This window comes from Colletotrichum higginsianum, chromosome 4 (genome assembly GCF_001672515.1).
Source record: "Colletotrichum higginsianum IMI 349063 chromosome 4, whole genome shotgun sequence".
Taxonomy (NCBI): Eukaryota; Fungi; Ascomycota; class Sordariomycetes; order Glomerellales; family Glomerellaceae; genus Colletotrichum; species Colletotrichum higginsianum.
The window spans coordinates 1,188,661-1,207,963 of NC_030957.1; the positions used below are offsets into that span (position 1 = coordinate 1,188,661).

Genomic DNA, 19,303 nt, shown 5'->3' on the forward strand with positions numbered 1-19,303 from the left:
TGGTGGTGATTGAAAGATCAGCCTTCCGCTGACGTCGCGTGCCCGCGAGGAAAAGCGCGACTAGCAGGCCAGAAGGTAGGTGGTGGTGAGTGCAATGGACACAGGGGGGCTACAGGGGGACATGCGCTAGAGAGAGAGGTGCACCTTGCGCCAAAAGGAGGGAGCTGTTTCGAAAAGCAGTTGCAAGGAAAGAACTACCTAGGTATGTCCTTCCTCAATAGCTCTTGGTTCCAAGACATCAACCTCAAGACATAACAAGTTGGCGATACCAGCACTTTAAAAAAGGGAAAAAAGAACTGTTCATTGACTTGATCGATGCAGGGATCGAACCTGCGATCCTCTGCGTGTAAAGCAGATGCCTTAGACCGCTGGGCCAATCGACCGTCTCGGATTGTTGAATTTTGAGCAATTTTAGTTGTCTATGATCCCCTGTCCTCGATTCCCACAGAAACAGCATCCACCCCACAACGTCACATCGAAATGGCGAAGCTCCAACAGCTCGGCTGCTCCACAAACAAAACACTGCAACATCACAACAGAACATGATGCGAGGCCTCCGAGTCTCCAATTCGCTTCTCCGAGGCCCCAATGGCATCCTCCCAGCTGCGCGGAGGTACATACCCGTCTCAATGGCAGGACAAAAACGGTAACCCAGCTGACCATGCGACAGCCAAGCCCAGGCACCGCTCGCAGCTCGCCTGATCGCAGCATCCAACGCCCTCCCACATACGGCGGCGGCGACGACGACGACAACAACAACAACAGCCCCTCTCGCGGTGCGCTCCTTCTCCCAGTCCTCGAGCCTCCAAAAGAAGAAGAAGGCACCCCAGTACCCGACTTACGACTCCCCCGAGATCGTCTCCCGAACCTCCCACACTGTCGACGAGGCCGACCAAGACGACCTCCCGGGCTCCAAGCACCCGAAGCCCGACCCGGCCGATCCCCTCAACTTCGCCGACGTCGCCTCGCGCTTCTCCTCCCTCGCTTCCCACCATGCCGAGATCCTCAAGAAGCTCCAGTCGGGCGACCGCTTCTCCCCGGATGCCATCGGCGCCCTGGTCGTCCAGCCCGACCGCAAGGACCCGGCGACAACCTACCCTCTCCGCGAGCTCGCCGAGATCGTGCCGCGTCCCGGCGGCCGAACCGTCTCCCTCCTCCTCTACGAGAGGGACTACGTCAAGCCCGTCATGGCCGCCGTCCAGGCCTCGCCCGACTTCAACCAGCAGCCCCAGCAAGACCCGGACAACGAGCTCGAGCTAGTCCTCAAGGTCGAGGCCACCAACAAGGACGTCGTCGTGCGAAGGGCCAAGGACGCCGCCCAGGCCTGGAGGGAAAAGATGAGGAACGTGACCGAAAAGCGCAAAAAGGTCCACGCAAAGTGGCAGAAGGAAGCCGGCATCGTCCCCGATCTCAAGAGGAGGGCCGACAAGGAGCTACAGAAGCTGCAAGATAAGGAGATGAAGGTCGTCGATGCCGCAGAGCAGCAAGCCGTCAGGAAGATCCAGGGTTAATGTCGACCCTCTCTCTCTCTCTCTCTTTCTCTCACACACACACACACACTTCCGTGAGCATCATGCACATGAACTTACCTTTTCTTCTCCTTGTCTATTACAGGAATACTTTCCCATGGTACCGAGGTGATGCGGAAAGGGGGGGGGGGGGAGGAGGGGAATAAAAAGTCTCGAAACGTCCAGACTGTTAGTGTACAGTAGAAGAGACTTTGAATCTTAGTGTACAACATTTTCGTTTTTCAAACCCGCCCCTTAATCCTACAATGCTTGTCTTGCTTTTCTCGCCCACCCTTTCTGTCTCTCTCTCTCTCTGTCTGTCTGTCTGTGTGTATGTGTGTGTCTGTGTGCCTACAACCGAGTCAAACACGGGTCCTTAAGCCGTCGCGGTCTTGCTTCCGGCGGCAGGATTCTTCCTGGCCACCAGCGACGCAATCTTGTCGTCAAACTTCCGCCCGTCGCTCGCACGGTACGTCGCGTTGAGAAGATGCGACTCCCTCGCCCTGCTGATCGGGTCCCGGCCGGCCTGCTCCACAAACTTGGCAGGCGTGTGCTGTCCCTTGACGATGCGTTCGATGATGTACTCCCTAACGGCCGCGCCCGCGCCTTCCTCGAGCTTCACCGCCTTCAACGCCTTGACTTCCGCGCTCGCCGTGTCCTCGGGCGTCGTGCGCACGTCCCTGACGAAGTTTTCCTTCTCGGCGAGGTCGCTGAAGAAGTAAGTTCCCTGGCCGCGGAACACGAGCTCCGTCGCCGTGTGTTGCGTGTCGGACCAGTAATCGGGGGCGTAGTGCTTCCCGCCCCCAACCTCGCGGAGGGTGTCCATGACGGCGCTGGGTGCGGCGACGCCCGAAGCTGAGCTGGAAATCGGCATAGAGGGCGCGAACCCTAGCAGTTCTTCGACGCTGACGGAGGGGTTGAACGCCTCGGGCAAGAACCCCTGCTCGCGCGCTCGGATGAAGGCGTGCTCCTCGGCCGTCTCGGGGCGGAAGAAGCTCTCCAACTCCTTGCCCAAATCGTGGCCCCTAGCCCCTTCCGTGGCGCCATCCTCGCCGTCCCTCCCGCGGCGGCCCCCGCGGCCCCCGCGTCCTCCCCGACCACTACGTCCTCCGCGGCCTCCTCCACGACCTCCTCCACGGCCTCCCCCGCGTGCCCCGAAACCGCCTCGTCCACGCCCGCCGGTAAACCCGCCCCGGCCAGTTCCTCCGGCAGAGAACCCGGAGGGAAGATCGCGTCCACGGCCACCGGCGAAGGCCCCGCGACCGCCGCGCCCGAAGCCCTGAGGCAGCTTCACAAAGTTGGTTCCGCCGGAGCCTTCGCGGTTAGGCAGGGTCTTGATGTCGATGAGGTTGGGCTTCGCAGCAGTTGCACCGACGCCGGCGTTGTTTGCTCCGCCTGCCCTAGGCCCGCCTCTCAGAAGCTGACCGATCTCGCTGGCCGCGGCGCGGGATCGTTCTCGTCCGGTCGATAAGGGGGCTCGCGGGGAACGGGCAGCGGTCCCATTGTTCTTGTTGTCGGAGGAAGGCTCATTCGCGGCGCGCAATTGCGTGGTGGAAAAGTTTCGGATGCACGTCTTGATGGCGACAACGTCTGGCTTTATACGGCTGCCAGCCGATCGCAGAGCCTGCTGGTGCATTTTGGGCGGATGGGGAGCGACAGGTCCGCGATCGTTCTCTTGTGCAGAGCGATGTGAGCTTCGTCGCTGAACTGATCGGTCCAAGGAGCTGCTGTCTTGAGAAAAATCTGCGTTACGTAAGCTTCAGTATAAAGCACGGACAACCCTGTCCTTCCAAAGCAGCTAGGTACGTATCCGCATCACCCATGTATGCGTACCTTAGGCCACATACCCGCACAGGATTGTGTTAGCCTCGTAGCAAGGGCGAGGCATTCGCAACCCGCACATAATCGTCGACTTAAATGCATAGTGTTTTGGGTATCTTTACATTACGATACTCCGAGTCGGGAAGCATCAAAAGATACACACAAAGTGTTCATCGTCAGTAAGGTAGGGTCTTCTGCCCCATGCATGGCCCGTGACTCGTCTACGCTCATATGCTTTCCAGTGCCCCTCTGAACTCCAAGTCTTGTGCTTCCGGATAGTTCTCCTCCTCTCTTCCTCCCTCCCTCTCCTCTTATGCAATTCGAATAACCAATTAAGCCAAGCCGACCTCCCAAGTCTTTTTTTCCGTCACTTGCTTCCCTTGAACGCCTCTCTGGCCAATCCTCTAGTGCCGTCTTGTTGAACACGTCTGCTGTGACAGCAACTTCTCGCTGTCGTAAAATGCAAGGGTCCATCTCGACAGAAACACACATAATCCGAGATCCGAATCTGAAGACTTATTGATGCTGGTGAAACGACAGCCTGTAAGTGACAAGCTCGGAAGGAAACGACAACCTAGCCCGGCTTCAGACCGAGGCTACAGGTTCTACAGTAGCTATTGCTCTGTACTTCGAAACTAGCTCCTCGATCTTGGGCATCAAGTCTGGTATTCTGAAGGGCTTGGAAATCACGTCGTCCTGGATAGGTCTTGTTAGTCGTGCTTGTGGGGAGAGATCCGAGGACAACTCACGATACCGGCGGCTTTCGCGCTCTCAATCTGCTCTGGCCGCGCGTAGGCTGTGACGGCGATAATCGGTATATGCGTGACGAGAGTTCCCTCCCTCTCCAGCTCACGGATGCGTTTCGCGCACGTCATTCCATCCATGACCGGCATCTCCAGATCCATAAGGATAACGCTAAGATCGAACCCCGACGATTCTTTTCCAGCCCAGAAACGCGACTTCTTGAGCTGGTCGAGCGCCTCGCCCCCGTGGTTCGCAACATGTGTTTTGTTGCCGCAGTTCTGTAGTTGCTTTCGCAGAACCCTCTGGTTCACAATGTTATCTTCGACAATGAGTACGTCGTAGAGCAGCGTTTCTGTGACGACCTGCTCTTTGGGGGTTGTCCGACTGGGCAGGCTAGCGAGCGGCAGGGCTTTTGGTGCCGAGATGGACTCGTTCTTGATGGGTCGGGCCAGGTTGAGCGCCGAAAGGGTCGCTGACTCTGAGCTTGGCGTGGCCGTCTTGCGACACTTGACGTAAAACGCAAAAGTGCTGCCGATGCCCTTTTCGGAGACGACGCCAATCTGCCCACCTTGCAGCTCGGCGAGCATCCGCGAGATGAAGAGACCGAGCCCTGATCCGCCGTATTGTACGTGGGTGCGGGGTGAGGCCTGGGAGAATCGCTGGAACAGGAGCTTCTTCTCGTCTTCGCGAAGGCCCGGCCCTGTATCCTGCACCGAGAAGTGAAGATTGATCTCTTCCCCGGTGCCCCAGTCCTTTTCTTTGGTTAAGGCCTGAACGTCCTCCTTACGAGTCGGGAAGAAGGAGACGCCCTTCTCTGTGACCTCGGTGATGTTTTTTGAGGCGCTCATCCTCATTGTGATGACACGTTTCTCGCGCCCCTGGGTGAACTTGATGGCGTTCGTCATGAGGTTGATCAGCACCTGGCTTAACCTTGAGGGGTCCAGTCTAACCCAGTCGACAGCATGGGTGACGTAGGCCTGGTCGATAGAGAACTCCAGTTTGATGTCGTGCGTGTTCAACTCCGACTCGAACATCTTGATGACGTGCCTCACTACCGTGGTGGGGTGGGAGTCGACCGGGGTAACGAGCAAGAGTTGCGAGTCAAGCTTCGACAAGGTAAGTACGTCGTCGACGATGCGCTTTTGGTGACTGGCGCATAGGTTGATGGTATGGGCGGCTTCCGCACAGCCTTCCAATAGAACCTCGAGTTGCTTGTCGTCCCGTTGCTGCGAGCGGTATTCGGCGATGCTGTTCACGATTTCATCGGCGCACTGGAGGACGGCACTCAGTGGGTTGCGCATCTCGTGACTGGTTATGTCGATGAAATTCTCCTGTTGGCGCTTGAGCTCTACCGCCTCTTCTCTGCGTTGCTTCTGGAAGTCCTCGGCCCATTTCTGCGGCGAAATATCCGTTATGCAGGCAAAGATGCTCTTGAGATTGCCGTCCTCAGTCTGCTCGGGGAAGGCGCTCATCAAAACCCAAGTATCAATGGTGTTGAGTCCATTTTGGCGGCTGCACTTGAAGCGGAACTCGATTGTCATGGGCTCTTTTTCTTCAATGAGCTGGCGCCAAGAGCGCTCAACCCCTGGGCGGTCTTCGTCCATCACGCTCTGCATCCACGTATTGACGCTGTCCTCTGCTTTCGGGTGTCGCGAGATTTGCCACCACATGTCGTTGGCGAAATTGATAAGACCCTTGTCGTTCGCAATGAAGATGCCAACCGGCGCAAACTCCGCCATTCGCGTGAATTTGTACTCGCTCTCGACCGCTTCTTGTGTCCTCAGGTACAACTCCATCTGAAGTTCCTGGCGATCCAGCGCAGCCAGACGAGCTGCCCTCTGGCCTCTCCTGATCTCTTCTTCGAACAACACGACTGATGCCATCGAAGTGGCTAATTGTCTTGACAGTAGATGTATGAAGAGTTGGTACTCGTCGTCGTACGGCCGACGGGGGTTGGTTCCGAGAATTATGAACCCTACGACAGACTCGCCGGCCGTGGTGGGATGAACGGGAAGGATAACAATCGTCCTGGACGGATCACCGAAGCCTCTCCAATCCAGGCCCTCGAGAAGCTTTGTCGGGAGGTTGCCGGCTTCAGACGACAACACAATGGGCGCTCCTTGCATCGTCATGGACTGCCGCATGTAGGGCGCGAAACCTTCGTCTGAAGACTTCAGGTCAAGGTGACTCAGGGCTGCCGGGTGTCCTTCGGGGACGCCCAGGCTGCCTTCGAGCTGTAGCAACGGAGGATGCGCTATGCTCCCCGAGTGCATTGAAGACACTTCGCTTTCGCTGTTGTCGTCCTTGACGGAGTAGATGAGGGCGAGCGGCACATCCACGTCGTTGAACTCCAGGCCCTCTTTTACTCGTGACCAGAATCCCCTAACGTCTTTAGCAGCAGCCGTCTTCTCGCCAACTTCGCGCAGCGTAAGCATGCGACGTTCATTGACCTTGCGACGGGTATTCTCAAAAGCGGGGTTGTAAAGGCCGACGACCTGGCCCTCGCTGCCCAAAAGAGGGATGAGTGACCATGAAAAAAACGTCTCCTCCAGGAACCCGTGCCGATTGATGAAGAGCTGGTTGTCGTTTTTCATGACCGCCTGGCCGTTCGTCCAAGCGTTGTTGACAATGGGTCCGAGGTCGCCCCAAATTTCGGACCAGGCATCTTGATAACGCGCGCCCATGAGTTTAGGATGCTTCTGGCCAGCGAGTTCGATATAAGCCTCGTTGTAAATAGTGACGTAATCCTCTCCCCAGTACATGGCAGCGGGATGGGGACTGCCCATGACCATGTTGGCCATGGCCCGCAGTTCCGGCGTCCAATGCTCTATAGGGCCCAGTGACGTGGAGGCCCAGTCAGTTTGTCGACAAAAGAGGATGTGCTCGCCCAAATCTGGAGTGGCTTGGATCCGGGTCCAGTCGTAAGACGGCTTCGACATGGCTGCCTGAAACACTTGCTGGGTGAACTCGTCGGAATGATACTTCTCGCCATTGTCCATCATCACACAGTCGTTCGCAAGCGGGGTGTCATCATGAGAGTCGGGGTCAATGTCACCAAAGTAATCGGGTTCATCGTCCATGGGTACAGCGGGTGGCTGATCTGGCGTGGGGCCTATGCTTCGCTGCTCGAGAACAGCGGACTCTTCGGCCAAGGGGCCGGGGGAATCGGGAGCCGTCGATACGGCACTGGTGCTCCCGCTCACGAAGCGAAAGCGTTTGCGCAAGGTCGAGCAGGTCCACGTGATGCCTCCATATTTGTGAGAAGGTAGACATACGTCGAGTGACTCGTGGTTCAAGACAAAACTCGTGGTCCAACTTTTAAAGTTGACATAGTCGGTGTTGTTGGAGATATCATCGCCTTCGACAGACAGCAGCTCGAGGATGCCTGCGGAAGCCCGCAGTGCAGCATTGGCGTAGAGCAGGTGCAGCCCCGTCTTTTGGATGTTGACGGGGTTCGCAAGATCGATGATGAAGGTCGGACGCTCGTCCTGCTCCAGCAGCTCCACTACTCCGACCCCTCTCAATATGTGTAAACCTTGAGGAAGGGTTTGGCTGTTCGGGCTCTTTGTGGAGGATGGGAGTGTCGCGTCTGCAGACGACGACAGGCTGCTGCTACCCGGAGTGCTGCCGGACCTGACGGGGCGATGGGAGTGAACGGTACCGCGTGGTAGGCGGACGGTGTGGACTGCCTCGGTATCCTCCCTCAGACGGGCCAGGAGGACAGCGGCGGCGTCTGAAGGGGGAAGGGGATTGGGTCGAGGGGGCATCTGTCGTCGGATGCCGGAGGAAGAAAAAAATAGAGGGGAGATGAGGCCTTGGTTTCGCCTCGCCAGAATGGCCGAGGGTGGAGGTTGGTTGGGAAGAGAGATGAATCGAGGGGGGGCCAGGCGAGTGCGCGCCTTCTTGAAAGGTGACGGCTGTGTATGAATAGTGTCCAATTCTTCGTCTGACTGGCGCTTGGTCTGGGAGGTCGTTATATACCTCGGCGAGTAGGATGATTCCGTATGCGACGGTGCTGTCGGGGAAGTCGGATCGGATGTGGGCGTTAAGAGGGACGCGGAGACGGCGTCGAATGAAGGATCGCAACTTGGATCAGTATACGTCAAACCATACCGACCGATATCAGGCGTTTTCCATTGCTGTCCCGGAGTGAAGTTGGTAAGGGTTGGCGAGGCAGGACGATAGCGAGGGTTGGTGGGATGGGAAGCCGAGGCCTGGTTGCCGACGATGGTCGAGGCGGTGGGGGAGACAGTGGCAGAGGCGGCCTCGGGCGTCGCAGCGGCTGCAGCGGCGACGGCAAAGGGCTTGGGTGTCGTCTTCGTCGTCGTCGTCGTCGTCTTCGTCGTTTTGGTGGTCGTCGTGCTGATCGGGACGGCGATGTATCCGGAGGCACAATAGGGACGAGGACGGTGCGAGGTAGACGAGGGTGGAAGCAGCTGTAATGTGGGTTGGGGGAAGCGATCGTCGCCCTGCGGCATGAAGGCGCGGGAAGAAGAGTCAAAGAAGGACGGCAGCCGAGCAAGTCGGTCCGGTCTAGAAAATTTCGCGTCGTGCCTCCAGCTCTGTCGTTTTCTTCCCCTGCCGCAACTAGAACGATTCCCTTTTAGCGACAGCGGAGGCGGAGTTGAGGCAAGTGCAGGAGAGAGAAAAGGCACCAACCAGCACGAACAAGAAGAGGGACACAAGGAATGACACGGACAGGTGGTGGTGCGGTGTAGTGCGGGTACAGGCACTGGCGAGAAGAGGCGATAGGCGAGAGGCCCCCTCAGCGGCAGCGGGCCAGGCCAAGAGCAACAAGTATATTTTTGCACGGAGCAGTGCTCTGTCCGGTACAGTACTACAGTATCCGTGAAGCAGTAGCGATAGACTGGAGGGAAGACAGAACACCTGGAGTGGATGGCACCAACTACAGTACAGCCTACTCTGTACAGGGAGCTGGGCTTTCTCTCAGACGCACCCGCTACCTCTCTTTCTCTATCCTTCTCGTCAGGCGGCCAGGGTGAACGTGGTTGGCAACCGAGGCGTGAATCTAGATCGAGCAAAGGAGGATGTGACGGACCAGGACCATTGGGAAGAAGAGGAAAAGCATGCAGCACAGTCGCTTGGTTGCTGGACTGGCGGCGAGGGGGGGCAAGCGACTGGGACAGGCGGCTGTGGCTAGGGGGCAGGACCTTGACGGGGGTGGCGAAGGGGGGGAAGTGGTATTGTGTTTCCAGTGCAGCGACTGGGGAGCAGTTGGGGGTATCTGGGAATGGCTTGACGAGGATGACAAGACTTAGGACGGCAACAGCAACTGCTGATGGCGCACCTGCAAATGACACTACACTGCACTGCTGCCACTGGCAACAGCCCCGGCGGCCGTCGGTCACCACGATCATTCAAAGACCTGGAGAGAGCAGCCGCGGCGGTATTCATGGATCAAGGGATTCGAGCGTTGTGTCCGAGGCAGGAAGGAAGGGGCGGAAACGGCAAGGAAACATGGCATTTACCAGGACGGGGATGAGTGCTATCCAGCCTAACGGCAATTTGCGCACTACACCCAAAGTGCGGTGCGGTGCAATAGCGTCGCTTCGTGTCGTTGATGGGACCACCAACTACCTAGGCAAGGCAAGCAAGGTAGGGGCAAAGTTCGGTCGGTGCGAGGTGCAGCACGATGCGTCAAGCGTTGCGGCAGCGTGAGGCCAGGATCAAAGAAGAATGGTGGTTGTGAGGCAAGCAGGCAGACCGCGGGCGCAGCGACGCACTGGCCGACAGCGAGATGGGACGGCGGCGGATTTGCGGGTATCGGATGTTTTGGTCGTGGAGCGGTGGTGGATCGATCGATTGATTGATTGATTGATTGATGGATAGATGAGAAGCGCGATACAGTGCACGATGTACGTGGATTGGAACGTTGAATCGAGATGCAGTACGGAGAATCGGGATATCGATGTTTGAAGGGGAGTCAAGGCAGGGGAACGTCGTATTGGCTCATGTTCTGGTTCCGTCAGTCTCTTCTTTTCCCTTTTTCCCCTCCCCGTCCTTTTTGCTTTCTGCTGGCTCCTGGTCTGGTCTTATTTTGTCTGGTCTGGGTCGGTTTGGACTTGTACGGGTTCGGGATGGTCTCACAAAGGCAAGGCGCGGCGGTGCTAGTCAAGTGGACGCAGGCATTAGACTGGGACGCGAGGCCGGGGTGGGCTTTGTATTGGCAGCTGGCAGCTGGTGTAAAATGTAGACGGAACAATAGGGAGCGCGAGGAGACAGGCGCATGGGATTCGAAGAGGAAGAGAAAGTGAAAGGGAAAGAGGACATGGTGGATATGTGAAGAGCAATTGATACATACTACTTCCCATTGACTGTATATGCATGGCCTACCTACACTTTGGTACCCTACGAATACCTGCGTACACACACCACGCAGCAAAAGTGGATGGACGCCTCTCCTCCTCGCCCAGCTCAGTCCATTCCTAGCCAGGCGGCAGCCCCTTGGTTTCTTCCCTTTGCTGGTGTGGTTCTTTTTCTTTTCGTCCGTTACTCCCCTTGTTTTGTTGTTTTTCCTTCTCCTTCGACACACGACACCTCGAACTCGCCTTGCCTGTGTTTCCCTCCTCCATTCGTTCATTACATGGAACCCAAACATTTCCAACTTGGCTTCCCTCGTCCCGACGCTACGTAGCCCTGCCGACAAGACCAGGACGGAAACATCAGCAGAAAGAATGAGTGTCAAGTGACATGCAGCATGTGGAGGAGCCCAGCGGGTGACTGGTGAGTCGTGCGTGGCTGCGAGGAACAGAAAGATACGCGACGAGTGCGACACTAGGCTTGGGACGGCGGCGTTGGCACTGGCTGGCTGGGGTCAGTGGGACTGGGGGCGGAGCTGCGTAGGAAGTGAAGAGTGGGTGGGATTTTGGATATTTGGACTCGGGTCTGGAATCTCTGGATTTCTTGGGCTTTGGCTTGGGACGCCCTGTTCCACTCGGACGTATCAGACGAGCTGTTTTGTGATGTAGGCTGCAAGTGCCAGCCGCAGTGCCAATTCATACCTTACCATGCCTTATTATCCGTCCTTCGATGACCCTTTAGTCGCCGTAATCCAGTCAGTCGTCTCTCTCCTTACCCTTTGTCTGATCACGGTCGAGTCAGGTGGGCCCGTTGGTGATGTTCTGCAGATGTCGTACCTCCACATCCAACTCGGGATGCGTGCTATTCCACATCCACCAGAACCGCTCACGCTGCGAGCAGCAGAACAGCCAATCATGCCGCATCATCTGGGTCTACAAAGTGGTGTCGGGCAAATAGATGGCTCAGAAAGCAGGGGACCACTGTTCGAAGCCACGCGGAAAGTATAATTCGCGCCAAAAACCAATTAACCGTCGTGGTCCGAGAGGGCTGCCTGCTGGCAATCGGGGACAATTTAGATGTACAGTCGATCAGGGCGGCGAGCATCAAGGGATACATCCGATTCAACGTACCTCTATCCTGTTTCAGTCCATGTCCGTCTTGCTTAAATCCAGTTCGTCACAAAGAGAAATAGCTATCAAAACAGGAGGGAGCGGGTCCCTGAAAATACGGATATAGGGGCGGCAGTGCCGCGGCGTCGCTGAGACGTGGGGAATGGAAGGGAAACGAAAGCACTTCAAGCTTTCCAGCACAGATGGGATTCAGCGGGATGGGATTTCTCTTTTGCTCCACCCGACTCGGCCGTGGTTTTCGCACCCACCTCGTACTTTTGCGCAGGCAATTGGTTCGCGGAGCCCGGCCCCATGTCTCTCCTTTTCAACTTCAGGAATGCAATTAGGCAGGGACGCCCTTTTTGAGTCAACTGAAAACGAAGCACGAAGCGGTGACCGGGAAGAAACTACGGCACATGTCCCGTTCATCGGGCATACCTCCAACATAAGATAGGGAGGGTACTACTTACTACCTGTGCAAACATCGAGTGCGGAGGGACAAATTCCCAAGCCAACAGAAATAATGCCACGATAACCGGGTAGGCAGAATTATCAAACAACGTCGTCGCGGTCAAGCGGACGGCCGGCCTCGATACGGTAGCCCGGCGGCACTTGAGAAGTCTGACGTCAGGTCACCCACATCTCATCTTGCCTACCCTACGGAAATATGCACGGTAACGGCCTGGCTCCCCGTTCGCGGCTCTCCAGCCAATCTACCTTGCTTTTCATTCCATTCATCAGGCCTTTTGTGATGGCAGTATGAGTGGATGGTCGGAGTGGATGGGAAAGAGCCAAGCATTACAAAAACCACGCCTCCCAAACCATGTAGGAGGAATTCATTAGGGATTATCCTTGTCTAGCAGTGCCTTGATTTCTCCGCCTACCCCTGCTGGCCTCGAACTAGCGTGGTCCAGACCGTGATCGACCTCACTCATAGCTCGCCGATCGATGATCTTCACCTGCCAGTCGCCAGTAGCTCATTGCCACGCTCCCATTCATTGGTCTCAATCCGGCACAGCCTGACGGGATTGTTTACGCCTGCAACTTTCGCCCCCCTTCACGGTTTCTTTCATGCGGTCGCCCTTTACCTACCGACGAAGCTATGGTGCAGCATTAGCATGGCCATCTTTCCCAAAGACCCTTAGGGCAGAACATGTCGATGCCCATCCTTTTCCAACGCCAGTCCATCATCAGGTCAACGTTTACTACCACACAATTACCAAATGACACTTGGAGTTTGTCTTCCTGTCTGTCGTTAATCGCATGCGGCCATGATTTTCGATGGCACACCTCCATGCCTACAGCTACGCCTATCTTTGGCTGCTCGGCCCGTACCAACCCAAACGAGCCACTCGCTGCTAGGGCGTTGAGGCTGGATCATGTGCTTGGCCATAACATCGTCCTATCAAGATACGAAGGGGCGCTCACACGTATCGTCGCTGAGACCTGCTGGTCGTCCGGTGCGGCTTACCAGTGTGACGTCAACTTCAATGTCCCCCAAGTCTTGCCTCGGAGCCGGAGAGACCTCCAAAAGACACAACTATCGGCGGAGGGATGAAAGGCATTCCTGTTTCTTTGAATGCATTCGCCTGTAGGGGCGCGCTCGGGGGTTTTTGTATCCGTTGTGAGACGACTAGGCGATGACAGAGAGCGCTACGCCTTTCCTCATTTGTCCTACATTTTCACGAAAGAAGGGTGCAAAGATGCGCCTCAGCCGTCTCACCGGCGGTGATTCCATTCTGCGTCAGGACAAAATGTCTCGGTTCAGGAGCTGCTGACGACGACAAGATGGTCAACGGACTGACTCGCCGGCCATCAACCTACGTGCGAAGCTGCCGGAGCGAGTCCAGCTGCTTTATTGGCGTTCCTCCGTCCAAGACCACCACGCTTAGAGCTGGTGCTGACCCGGGCTGACCAGTATTGACACTGACAGCTGCGAGGCAAGCGTCAGCCCTACTCCATGCTTGCCAACCGAATTCGTTCTTTTCTCATGCCTCAAGGAGATAGTGTTCAAATGATGCCTCATTCCTCGGGGCTTGTCTACTGCGGGGCCGGTCGCACGTCATGCCTCCCGTTTCTTCATTCAAGTGGTGGTCTGTATCACCAAGGGGCCATGGCTCGTGGCACTCCCTTCCCCCTCCCTCTAATTACGAAGATTCGAGGACTCCCAGATAAGCAGCTCAGCCGTCGTCGGCTTACGCAAGAGTTTACATCTTCCCTGAGATCGTCGCAAGTGGACTTGCGGAAATGCATCAACATTCTGACAAAGTTGGACAGCACCGAAAGTTCGTCTGAATCTTACACTTGTGTGCCTGCAAGGTTGACAATCCAAACTCTAATAATAATGCCAATCTCAACCACACATGTCAATAACGGAACATAGCTGATGGTGGTCATGGGCGGCGCAAGCTAGGCCATGTTCAACCGGGACGACAAGACAAGACAGGACAGACAAGATGGCAGCACCAACTTCTATCTTGATGCAACTTTGTCCATCCCTCGACACCCCTATCAAACCTTGGTGAGGCATCATTCTCATCTGCGGTCCGGTCGGATCGTTGTTCCCATGCGGACGTGGCATTGACTCTTGAATGACAGCAAAATGCGGTGCGTCGTGCTCGGCACTTGGTGGACCGGACCTGCCCTCCCCCGATTCCCATGTGTCGCCGCGTCTCGGGCCGCTGGTTGTTCCCGGGGTCGCCACAGTTTCGGGACAAGTTCATCGGTCGGCGGTCGCCATATCAATTCATTACATCTGGATATCGCCAGAGGGATCTCCAGCAAGGCGCTTAAACCCCCGTCTTGCACGCGGAAGATCCCACAACCGTCTAGCCAAGGAACGTTCAGCGACCATCACCGCGCATCAGAGCAGATTCCCCATGTGTTCGCTCTTTTCTGGTTTTTCCGCTGCATCTCCTGCTGTATCGCGCCAGCATCGCACGAACGAGTTGATCCCGCGAGTGACCCAGCCATCCATGGGAGATCGAATTGGCAACACCTTCCCCCGCCCCCAAACGCTCGCCACCCCTGTCCTCCCTGAGGCGGGTATTGTGCACAACGTCGCATCTCGCCGTCCCCATTGGCCGCATCCCTCGGGGGCCAACCAATAGAACGACCCTTCTCTAACCGGGCGCTTAACAACCCTCCTTGCCTTGGCCCCTCATTGGATCTGCTCACTGTGATGGCACCGTCCGTAGTCCACGGCACATGCAGCTCAGCGGTCCAATGTCCGTAAGCCTGGGCTTGACCGGCCACCCGATTATTGCTTGCTTGCTTGCTCGCCCCCCGTCCGAATGGCGATGAAGGAACGGTACGAACGGGAGGTGTTACTTCTTGCAGAGGACGAGGATGAACGGCCCATAAACTGCCACCCATACCCCGACCCGACAGAAGGTTCTTTTCTCTCTGGATTTCCTCTCCCTCTGTCTCGAAGCATCCGGCCTGTCGAAACGACGACTACACAAGCAAGCAATCCGGTATTTCCTTGCTTGCATTGAATTTCGGTTCTCCATCGAGGTTGAGTGCTGGTGCTTGACCGATGTGAAATTCCATTGCTTGCTTCGGCGACAACCGCGCCCCGACTCAATAGCAAAACGCATCAAGACGTCCGGTTCTTGGCGAAACATTAAGGACAAGACCGGAACGAGAAGAACTGTCTCTGTGTCCTCCTCTTCTGTGTTGTCGAGCCGAACATCGCAGGAACTGGGGATTGCACCAACCCCCCGCCGTACGACATCAAGAATAAACAAGACTACAGAATGGCATACAAGATCTTGCGCAGGAAATGGTTGCTCCGGCCGTGGATGTGGACGCTGATGCCGCTAGAGCTCGCCGGCCTCGTCCCGCTGCTCGTCCTCTTCGGCATCGCCCAGCCGGACTTATACCGCACCAAGCTTTGGGAGGTCGGATATCACAACCATTTTAATTCTAACCCCAAGATGATCCTGTACGCCTACGCCAATTACGAGCCGTATCCTGATGTTCCCTTCGTATGGACACGAACGTGAGTCCCCCTGCCGTTCCCGTGCCTTCATCATGGGATCCCTTTCGGGCACGCGTTCCGCACATTCCCACGGCGTCAGAGCTGACGATTCCATCACAGACTCACCGACTTCAACGTTGCCATCTCCGTCATTACCCTATTCATCCTACTCGTCAAGCTCGTCGCCTTCATCATGAAGTTCTGGTTCCCGCTGCTCGCCGCGGGTCTCAACCTTGCCATGGTCGCCCTCTACACTGTCTCCGTCTACGGCCAGATGGGACCTGACCACGCCGACCCGCGGTATCCATCCAGCATCGCCTGGTACGTCGCGAAGTCGTGCGACTACGCCCGACCATTCCGGGCGTACAAGTCGTGCCAGCTCGCCAAGGGCACCTTCGCCGTCACGGTGTACATGCTTGCGCTGTACCTTGCCAACTTGGGCATCGCGCTCTACGTGTGCTGGCCGAACGAAGGGGACAAGGTGGACGGCGAGGACGAGGACGCGAGCGACAGCGGCGGGAGCGGGATCTCGCCGGTCAGCTATGCCAAGGAGGGCAGGGAGTGGGAGATGAGGGACATGAAAGGGCCTGCGAGTCCGAGGGTCATGCCATATACGCCGCGGACGCAGGCATTTCACACACTCGATAGGAAGTTGCCGCTGAGACAGCAGTACGGTTGAGGCTGGATAGATCTTGACGATACGTGAGGATTGGGGTGCGCTGATGGGAGTCTGATGTGCGAGATGAGCCGGCGGTTGTGGTAGTGATGACGGACAATGATATATCCCATCTTTTTATGCTCCAGAAGATGCATGTGGTGCCATGTCTACCATACCAGCCTTTTTATCACTTTACTCTATCTAGTATTCAGTAACCTCTACGAAACTGAAGGTGCCAAACCAGTCGGAGATGAACTAGTCCAGCAAACTTCCACTTGTCGCGCACTATGGATAAGGTAGGCTTGGCTTCCGAGCAAATGTGACTGTTGACCGAATTATAGCCGAGAAGCGTCAGTGACGGTCAGCCCTCTGCAGCTTCGCCGCGAGGCACTCACGCTGTCATGATACCAAGGATCTGACCACCAGGCGGAACGGTATTAGTAGGTTCCAAGTAGCGCCCGGGTGCTGATCTGGCTGTCGGTCCATCGACGCCCATTCTAGCCCTCGTTGCCGACGAAGTGTTTTGGAGATGTGGTGATCCCTTCAGCCTGTAGGCCGGTGACATAGGCGGCAGCCGCCAGTGACCCGGTCAAAGAGGGGGTCTTCACTATAGGACTGGAAGTTCCTCCCGCCTTTTGAACAGTCAGCCATGTAGCTGCGCTTCCGTTAGGGATGGGGGATCTCGTCTTACAGAGCGTGTAGCGGTGTGTGTTTATAGGTGGCTCCGGAAGAGCATGCGCCTCTTTGCTACGGCACTCATGGACCAGAAGTCGAGCGAGACGCTCCACGATCTTTATGGCGAACGAGGCCCCCAACGCTGTGGCGCGTAATATTGCTAATTAAGGCGCCCTGTGGACCCAGTTTGTCCTCATTAGGGTCGTCAGAGAACTCAATGGATTCGAATCCCAACTTGGGAACCCGCTTCGTCTGCCAAAAGCCTTGCCCGGACAGGAGACACGAGCTATCGCCAGACAGGCGAGCCGCAGTAATTTCGCCAATGATCGGGTGGGAACCTACTGTGGTGGCACGGCGCTGGCGGATTTTGTGTTGGAGTCAACAACTCGACAAGTGCTTCATCTAGGGGCGCATCGAGTTGTTCAAGATGTATACTAATCTACTTGTTCCACTCCATAAGCGGCCCTCTTTCCTTAGTCCGTTGATCGGAAAGGGGTTCGGACATGTGGACCAGTGGCCGCGGCGTTGACTGTGGCCCGGAGTTGAGGGGAGGAATCATGATTCGTAACAGATGCGATGACTAGTTAGTGGAGGTAGGTTGAAGGAGCAACACAACCGGGTCGAGCTCCGCCTCCGGGACGCGTTGGTGGTGTTTGAACTTCGGGGGGTATCGGCACATATCTCGGGATGCCAACAACAACAGGCACGTTGAGTCTTCCCCGAAGACCCGGAACAGGAAACCTCTGACTATGCTCGTTGCTAGTGGCAGTTTTGTCCTTTTACCTCGTGGGTAGTCAGCCACCTTGCTCTACACTTCAACGCTAACATGGGCGGCCTGGGACAGAGTGGCTCCAAGCATCGTCGGGTTTTTGAACACTAGGCCAGGCATCATCTGTCCCCATTCCCCGGCTCATGGCTTCTCCACACAAAGTGGCAGATCGACGTGGAGATATGATTGTGTGGTAAAACCAACGACAGACCGCAGTGTAGTATTCTCCCACAATATAAATCGTCGTCCATCCCTCGGCTCAGCACCTCAGCATGGGTCGCCCAGTGCCATCAACTACAAATATCGACAAAGCGTATTTGTCTGTACTCTTCTCGAAATGTCGTCAAAGCCCATAGTCGACCATGATGACGCTTTGTTCAGCAACCCTGACCTCCTCAGGCTCTACCTCGTCCCTGGAGCCTTGATCGCCAGCGCATGCATAGGCTACAACAGCTCTGTGATGAACGGTATTCAAGGCGTAGACGGATGGGATGATTGTAGGTTTCACCCACCCATGCAAAGTCACACCGTTTGGAACTGCTTTCTGACCAACGTGTGTCTGCAACCATGTAGTCCTCGAAAATCCTGGTCTCGTACTATCTGGCCCCAGTGCTGCGGTCGATTGGCATCACGCTCATCAACGTCATTATCCAGATCTAGAACCTGACAATCTCCATCGTCTGTGCCAACCTCGTCTAGCGTGTTGGTAGACTGCCTCTGTTTCTCACAGCCACGACAACAATGCTCGTTGGCATGATCGGCTGGACCGTCAGTGGTAGCGCGTTCGACAGGATCCGGTCAGAGGCTGCAGGCACGGGTATTCCCTCGTGCATCAAATTCTTCACCACGACGTACAAAATCTGCTGGGATCCGCTTGTCATCGCCTACCCCGTGGAGATCCTGCTCTTTCCGAGCCGAGTCAAGGGCGTGGCGCTGCTGATGGGCTCAATCAAGGACTCCAGCTTCTTTAGTCAGTCCGTCAACTCCATCAACTTGTCAACCCTTTCGTGGAAATACTAAATTGCATACTGCTCCTGGCTCACGATCGTCCTGATGGCTGTCTACTTCGTCTTCCCGGAGACAAAGGTAGGTTTAAACGCCCCCTCCTTCTCTCGCCTTGCGAAGTTCAACGGCCCACCGAGTTTAGAATCTCTCTATTAAAGGAAACCATCGAGATGATCGTATACAATAATACGGATCTTGGAAACAAAAATAAGGAAGCAGACGCGGGTGAGTCGGTCAGTTGAGGGTCTAGATTGCACTCGCTCTTGGAACTTCATGTATGGCAACCTACCTGTGTATCACGAAGCAAATCCAGCTTTCTTTTTTGGAAGATCTTGTTGTGCTAAATACCCTGTCTACATGTCGACCAAACATTAAGACGGTTTCGTCTTCGTCGAGACATGGGTCATACGATTATACTGACTACAAAAGCTCTACCTTGCATGTATCACTGACATGCAAGACCAGCAGCTTCAAGACTACCCAGTCGTTTGAAACAGGTTATTTCAATACAAATGTGCGAGTTGTTTGGTGCATTCTCAAGACTTGAAGTTGACCCAATAATAGTGATCCCCTATCGCCAAGACACTTATATGCGTCCGCAGGTGTGAAATATGTTATCACACTTCCTACCCACGTCCCTCCTCACCCCTTCTTCTTCTTCTTCTTCTTTTTTGCTGCTTCTCTCTCTATATGCTTGAATGAAATGATAGA

At 55.8% G+C, this 19,303-nt stretch overlaps 7 protein-coding genes across 7 annotated transcripts; 5 read left to right on the top strand and 2 right to left on the bottom strand.

The window, feature by feature from the left end:
• Positions 1 to 542: 542 nt before the first annotated feature.
• CH63R_05675 (Ribosomal recycling factor) lies at positions 543 to 1,511 on the top strand (the record flags this gene model as incomplete). The annotated part of the gene is made up of 2 exons (XM_018300650.1): positions 543 to 613; positions 671 to 1,511. 2 exons carry the CDS (start codon positions 543 to 545, stop codon positions 1,509 to 1,511), a joined length of 912 nt encoding a protein of 303 aa, XP_018158500.1.
• Positions 1,512 to 1,884: 373 nt separating this feature from the next.
• Positions 1,885 to 3,144, bottom strand: CH63R_05676 (60s ribosomal protein; the record flags this gene model as incomplete). Its single annotated transcript, XM_018300651.1, has 1 exon — positions 1,885 to 3,144. One exon carries the CDS (start codon positions 3,142 to 3,144, stop codon positions 1,885 to 1,887), a length of 1,260 nt encoding a protein of 419 aa, XP_018158501.1.
• Positions 3,145 to 3,914: 770 nt separating this feature from the next.
• CH63R_05677 (Hsp90-like protein) lies at positions 3,915 to 8,551 on the bottom strand (the record flags this gene model as incomplete). Its single annotated transcript, XM_018300652.1, has 2 exons — positions 3,915 to 4,025; positions 4,079 to 8,551. 2 exons carry the CDS (start codon positions 8,549 to 8,551, stop codon positions 3,915 to 3,917), a joined length of 4,584 nt encoding a protein of 1,527 aa, XP_018158502.1.
• Positions 8,552 to 13,919: 5,368 nt separating this feature from the next.
• CH63R_05678 (uncharacterized protein) lies at positions 13,920 to 14,296 on the top strand (the record flags this gene model as incomplete). Its single annotated transcript, XM_018300653.1, has 2 exons — positions 13,920 to 14,024; positions 14,102 to 14,296. The coding sequence occupies 2 exons, from the start codon at positions 13,920 to 13,922 to the stop codon at positions 14,294 to 14,296; spliced, it is 300 nt and encodes a 99-aa protein (XP_018158503.1).
• Positions 14,297 to 15,261: 965 nt separating this feature from the next.
• CH63R_05679 (uncharacterized protein) lies at positions 15,262 to 16,164 on the top strand (the record flags this gene model as incomplete). Its single annotated transcript, XM_018300654.1, has 2 exons — positions 15,262 to 15,506; positions 15,606 to 16,164. 2 exons carry the CDS (start codon positions 15,262 to 15,264, stop codon positions 16,162 to 16,164), a joined length of 804 nt encoding a protein of 267 aa, XP_018158504.1.
• Positions 16,165 to 17,924: 1,760 nt separating this feature from the next.
• On the top strand, positions 17,925 to 18,247 carry CH63R_05680 (Hexose transporter; the record flags this gene model as incomplete). Its single annotated transcript, XM_018300655.1, has 2 exons — positions 17,925 to 18,065; positions 18,161 to 18,247. The coding sequence occupies 2 exons, from the start codon at positions 17,925 to 17,927 to the stop codon at positions 18,245 to 18,247; spliced, it is 228 nt and encodes a 75-aa protein (XP_018158505.1).
• Positions 18,248 to 18,328: 81 nt separating this feature from the next.
• On the top strand, positions 18,329 to 18,607 carry CH63R_05681 (Hexose transporter; the record flags this gene model as incomplete). Its single annotated transcript, XM_018300656.1, has 1 exon — positions 18,329 to 18,607. The coding sequence occupies one exon, from the start codon at positions 18,329 to 18,331 to the stop codon at positions 18,605 to 18,607; it is 279 nt and encodes a 92-aa protein (XP_018158506.1).
• Between the last annotated feature and the right edge of the window lie 696 nt (positions 18,608 to 19,303).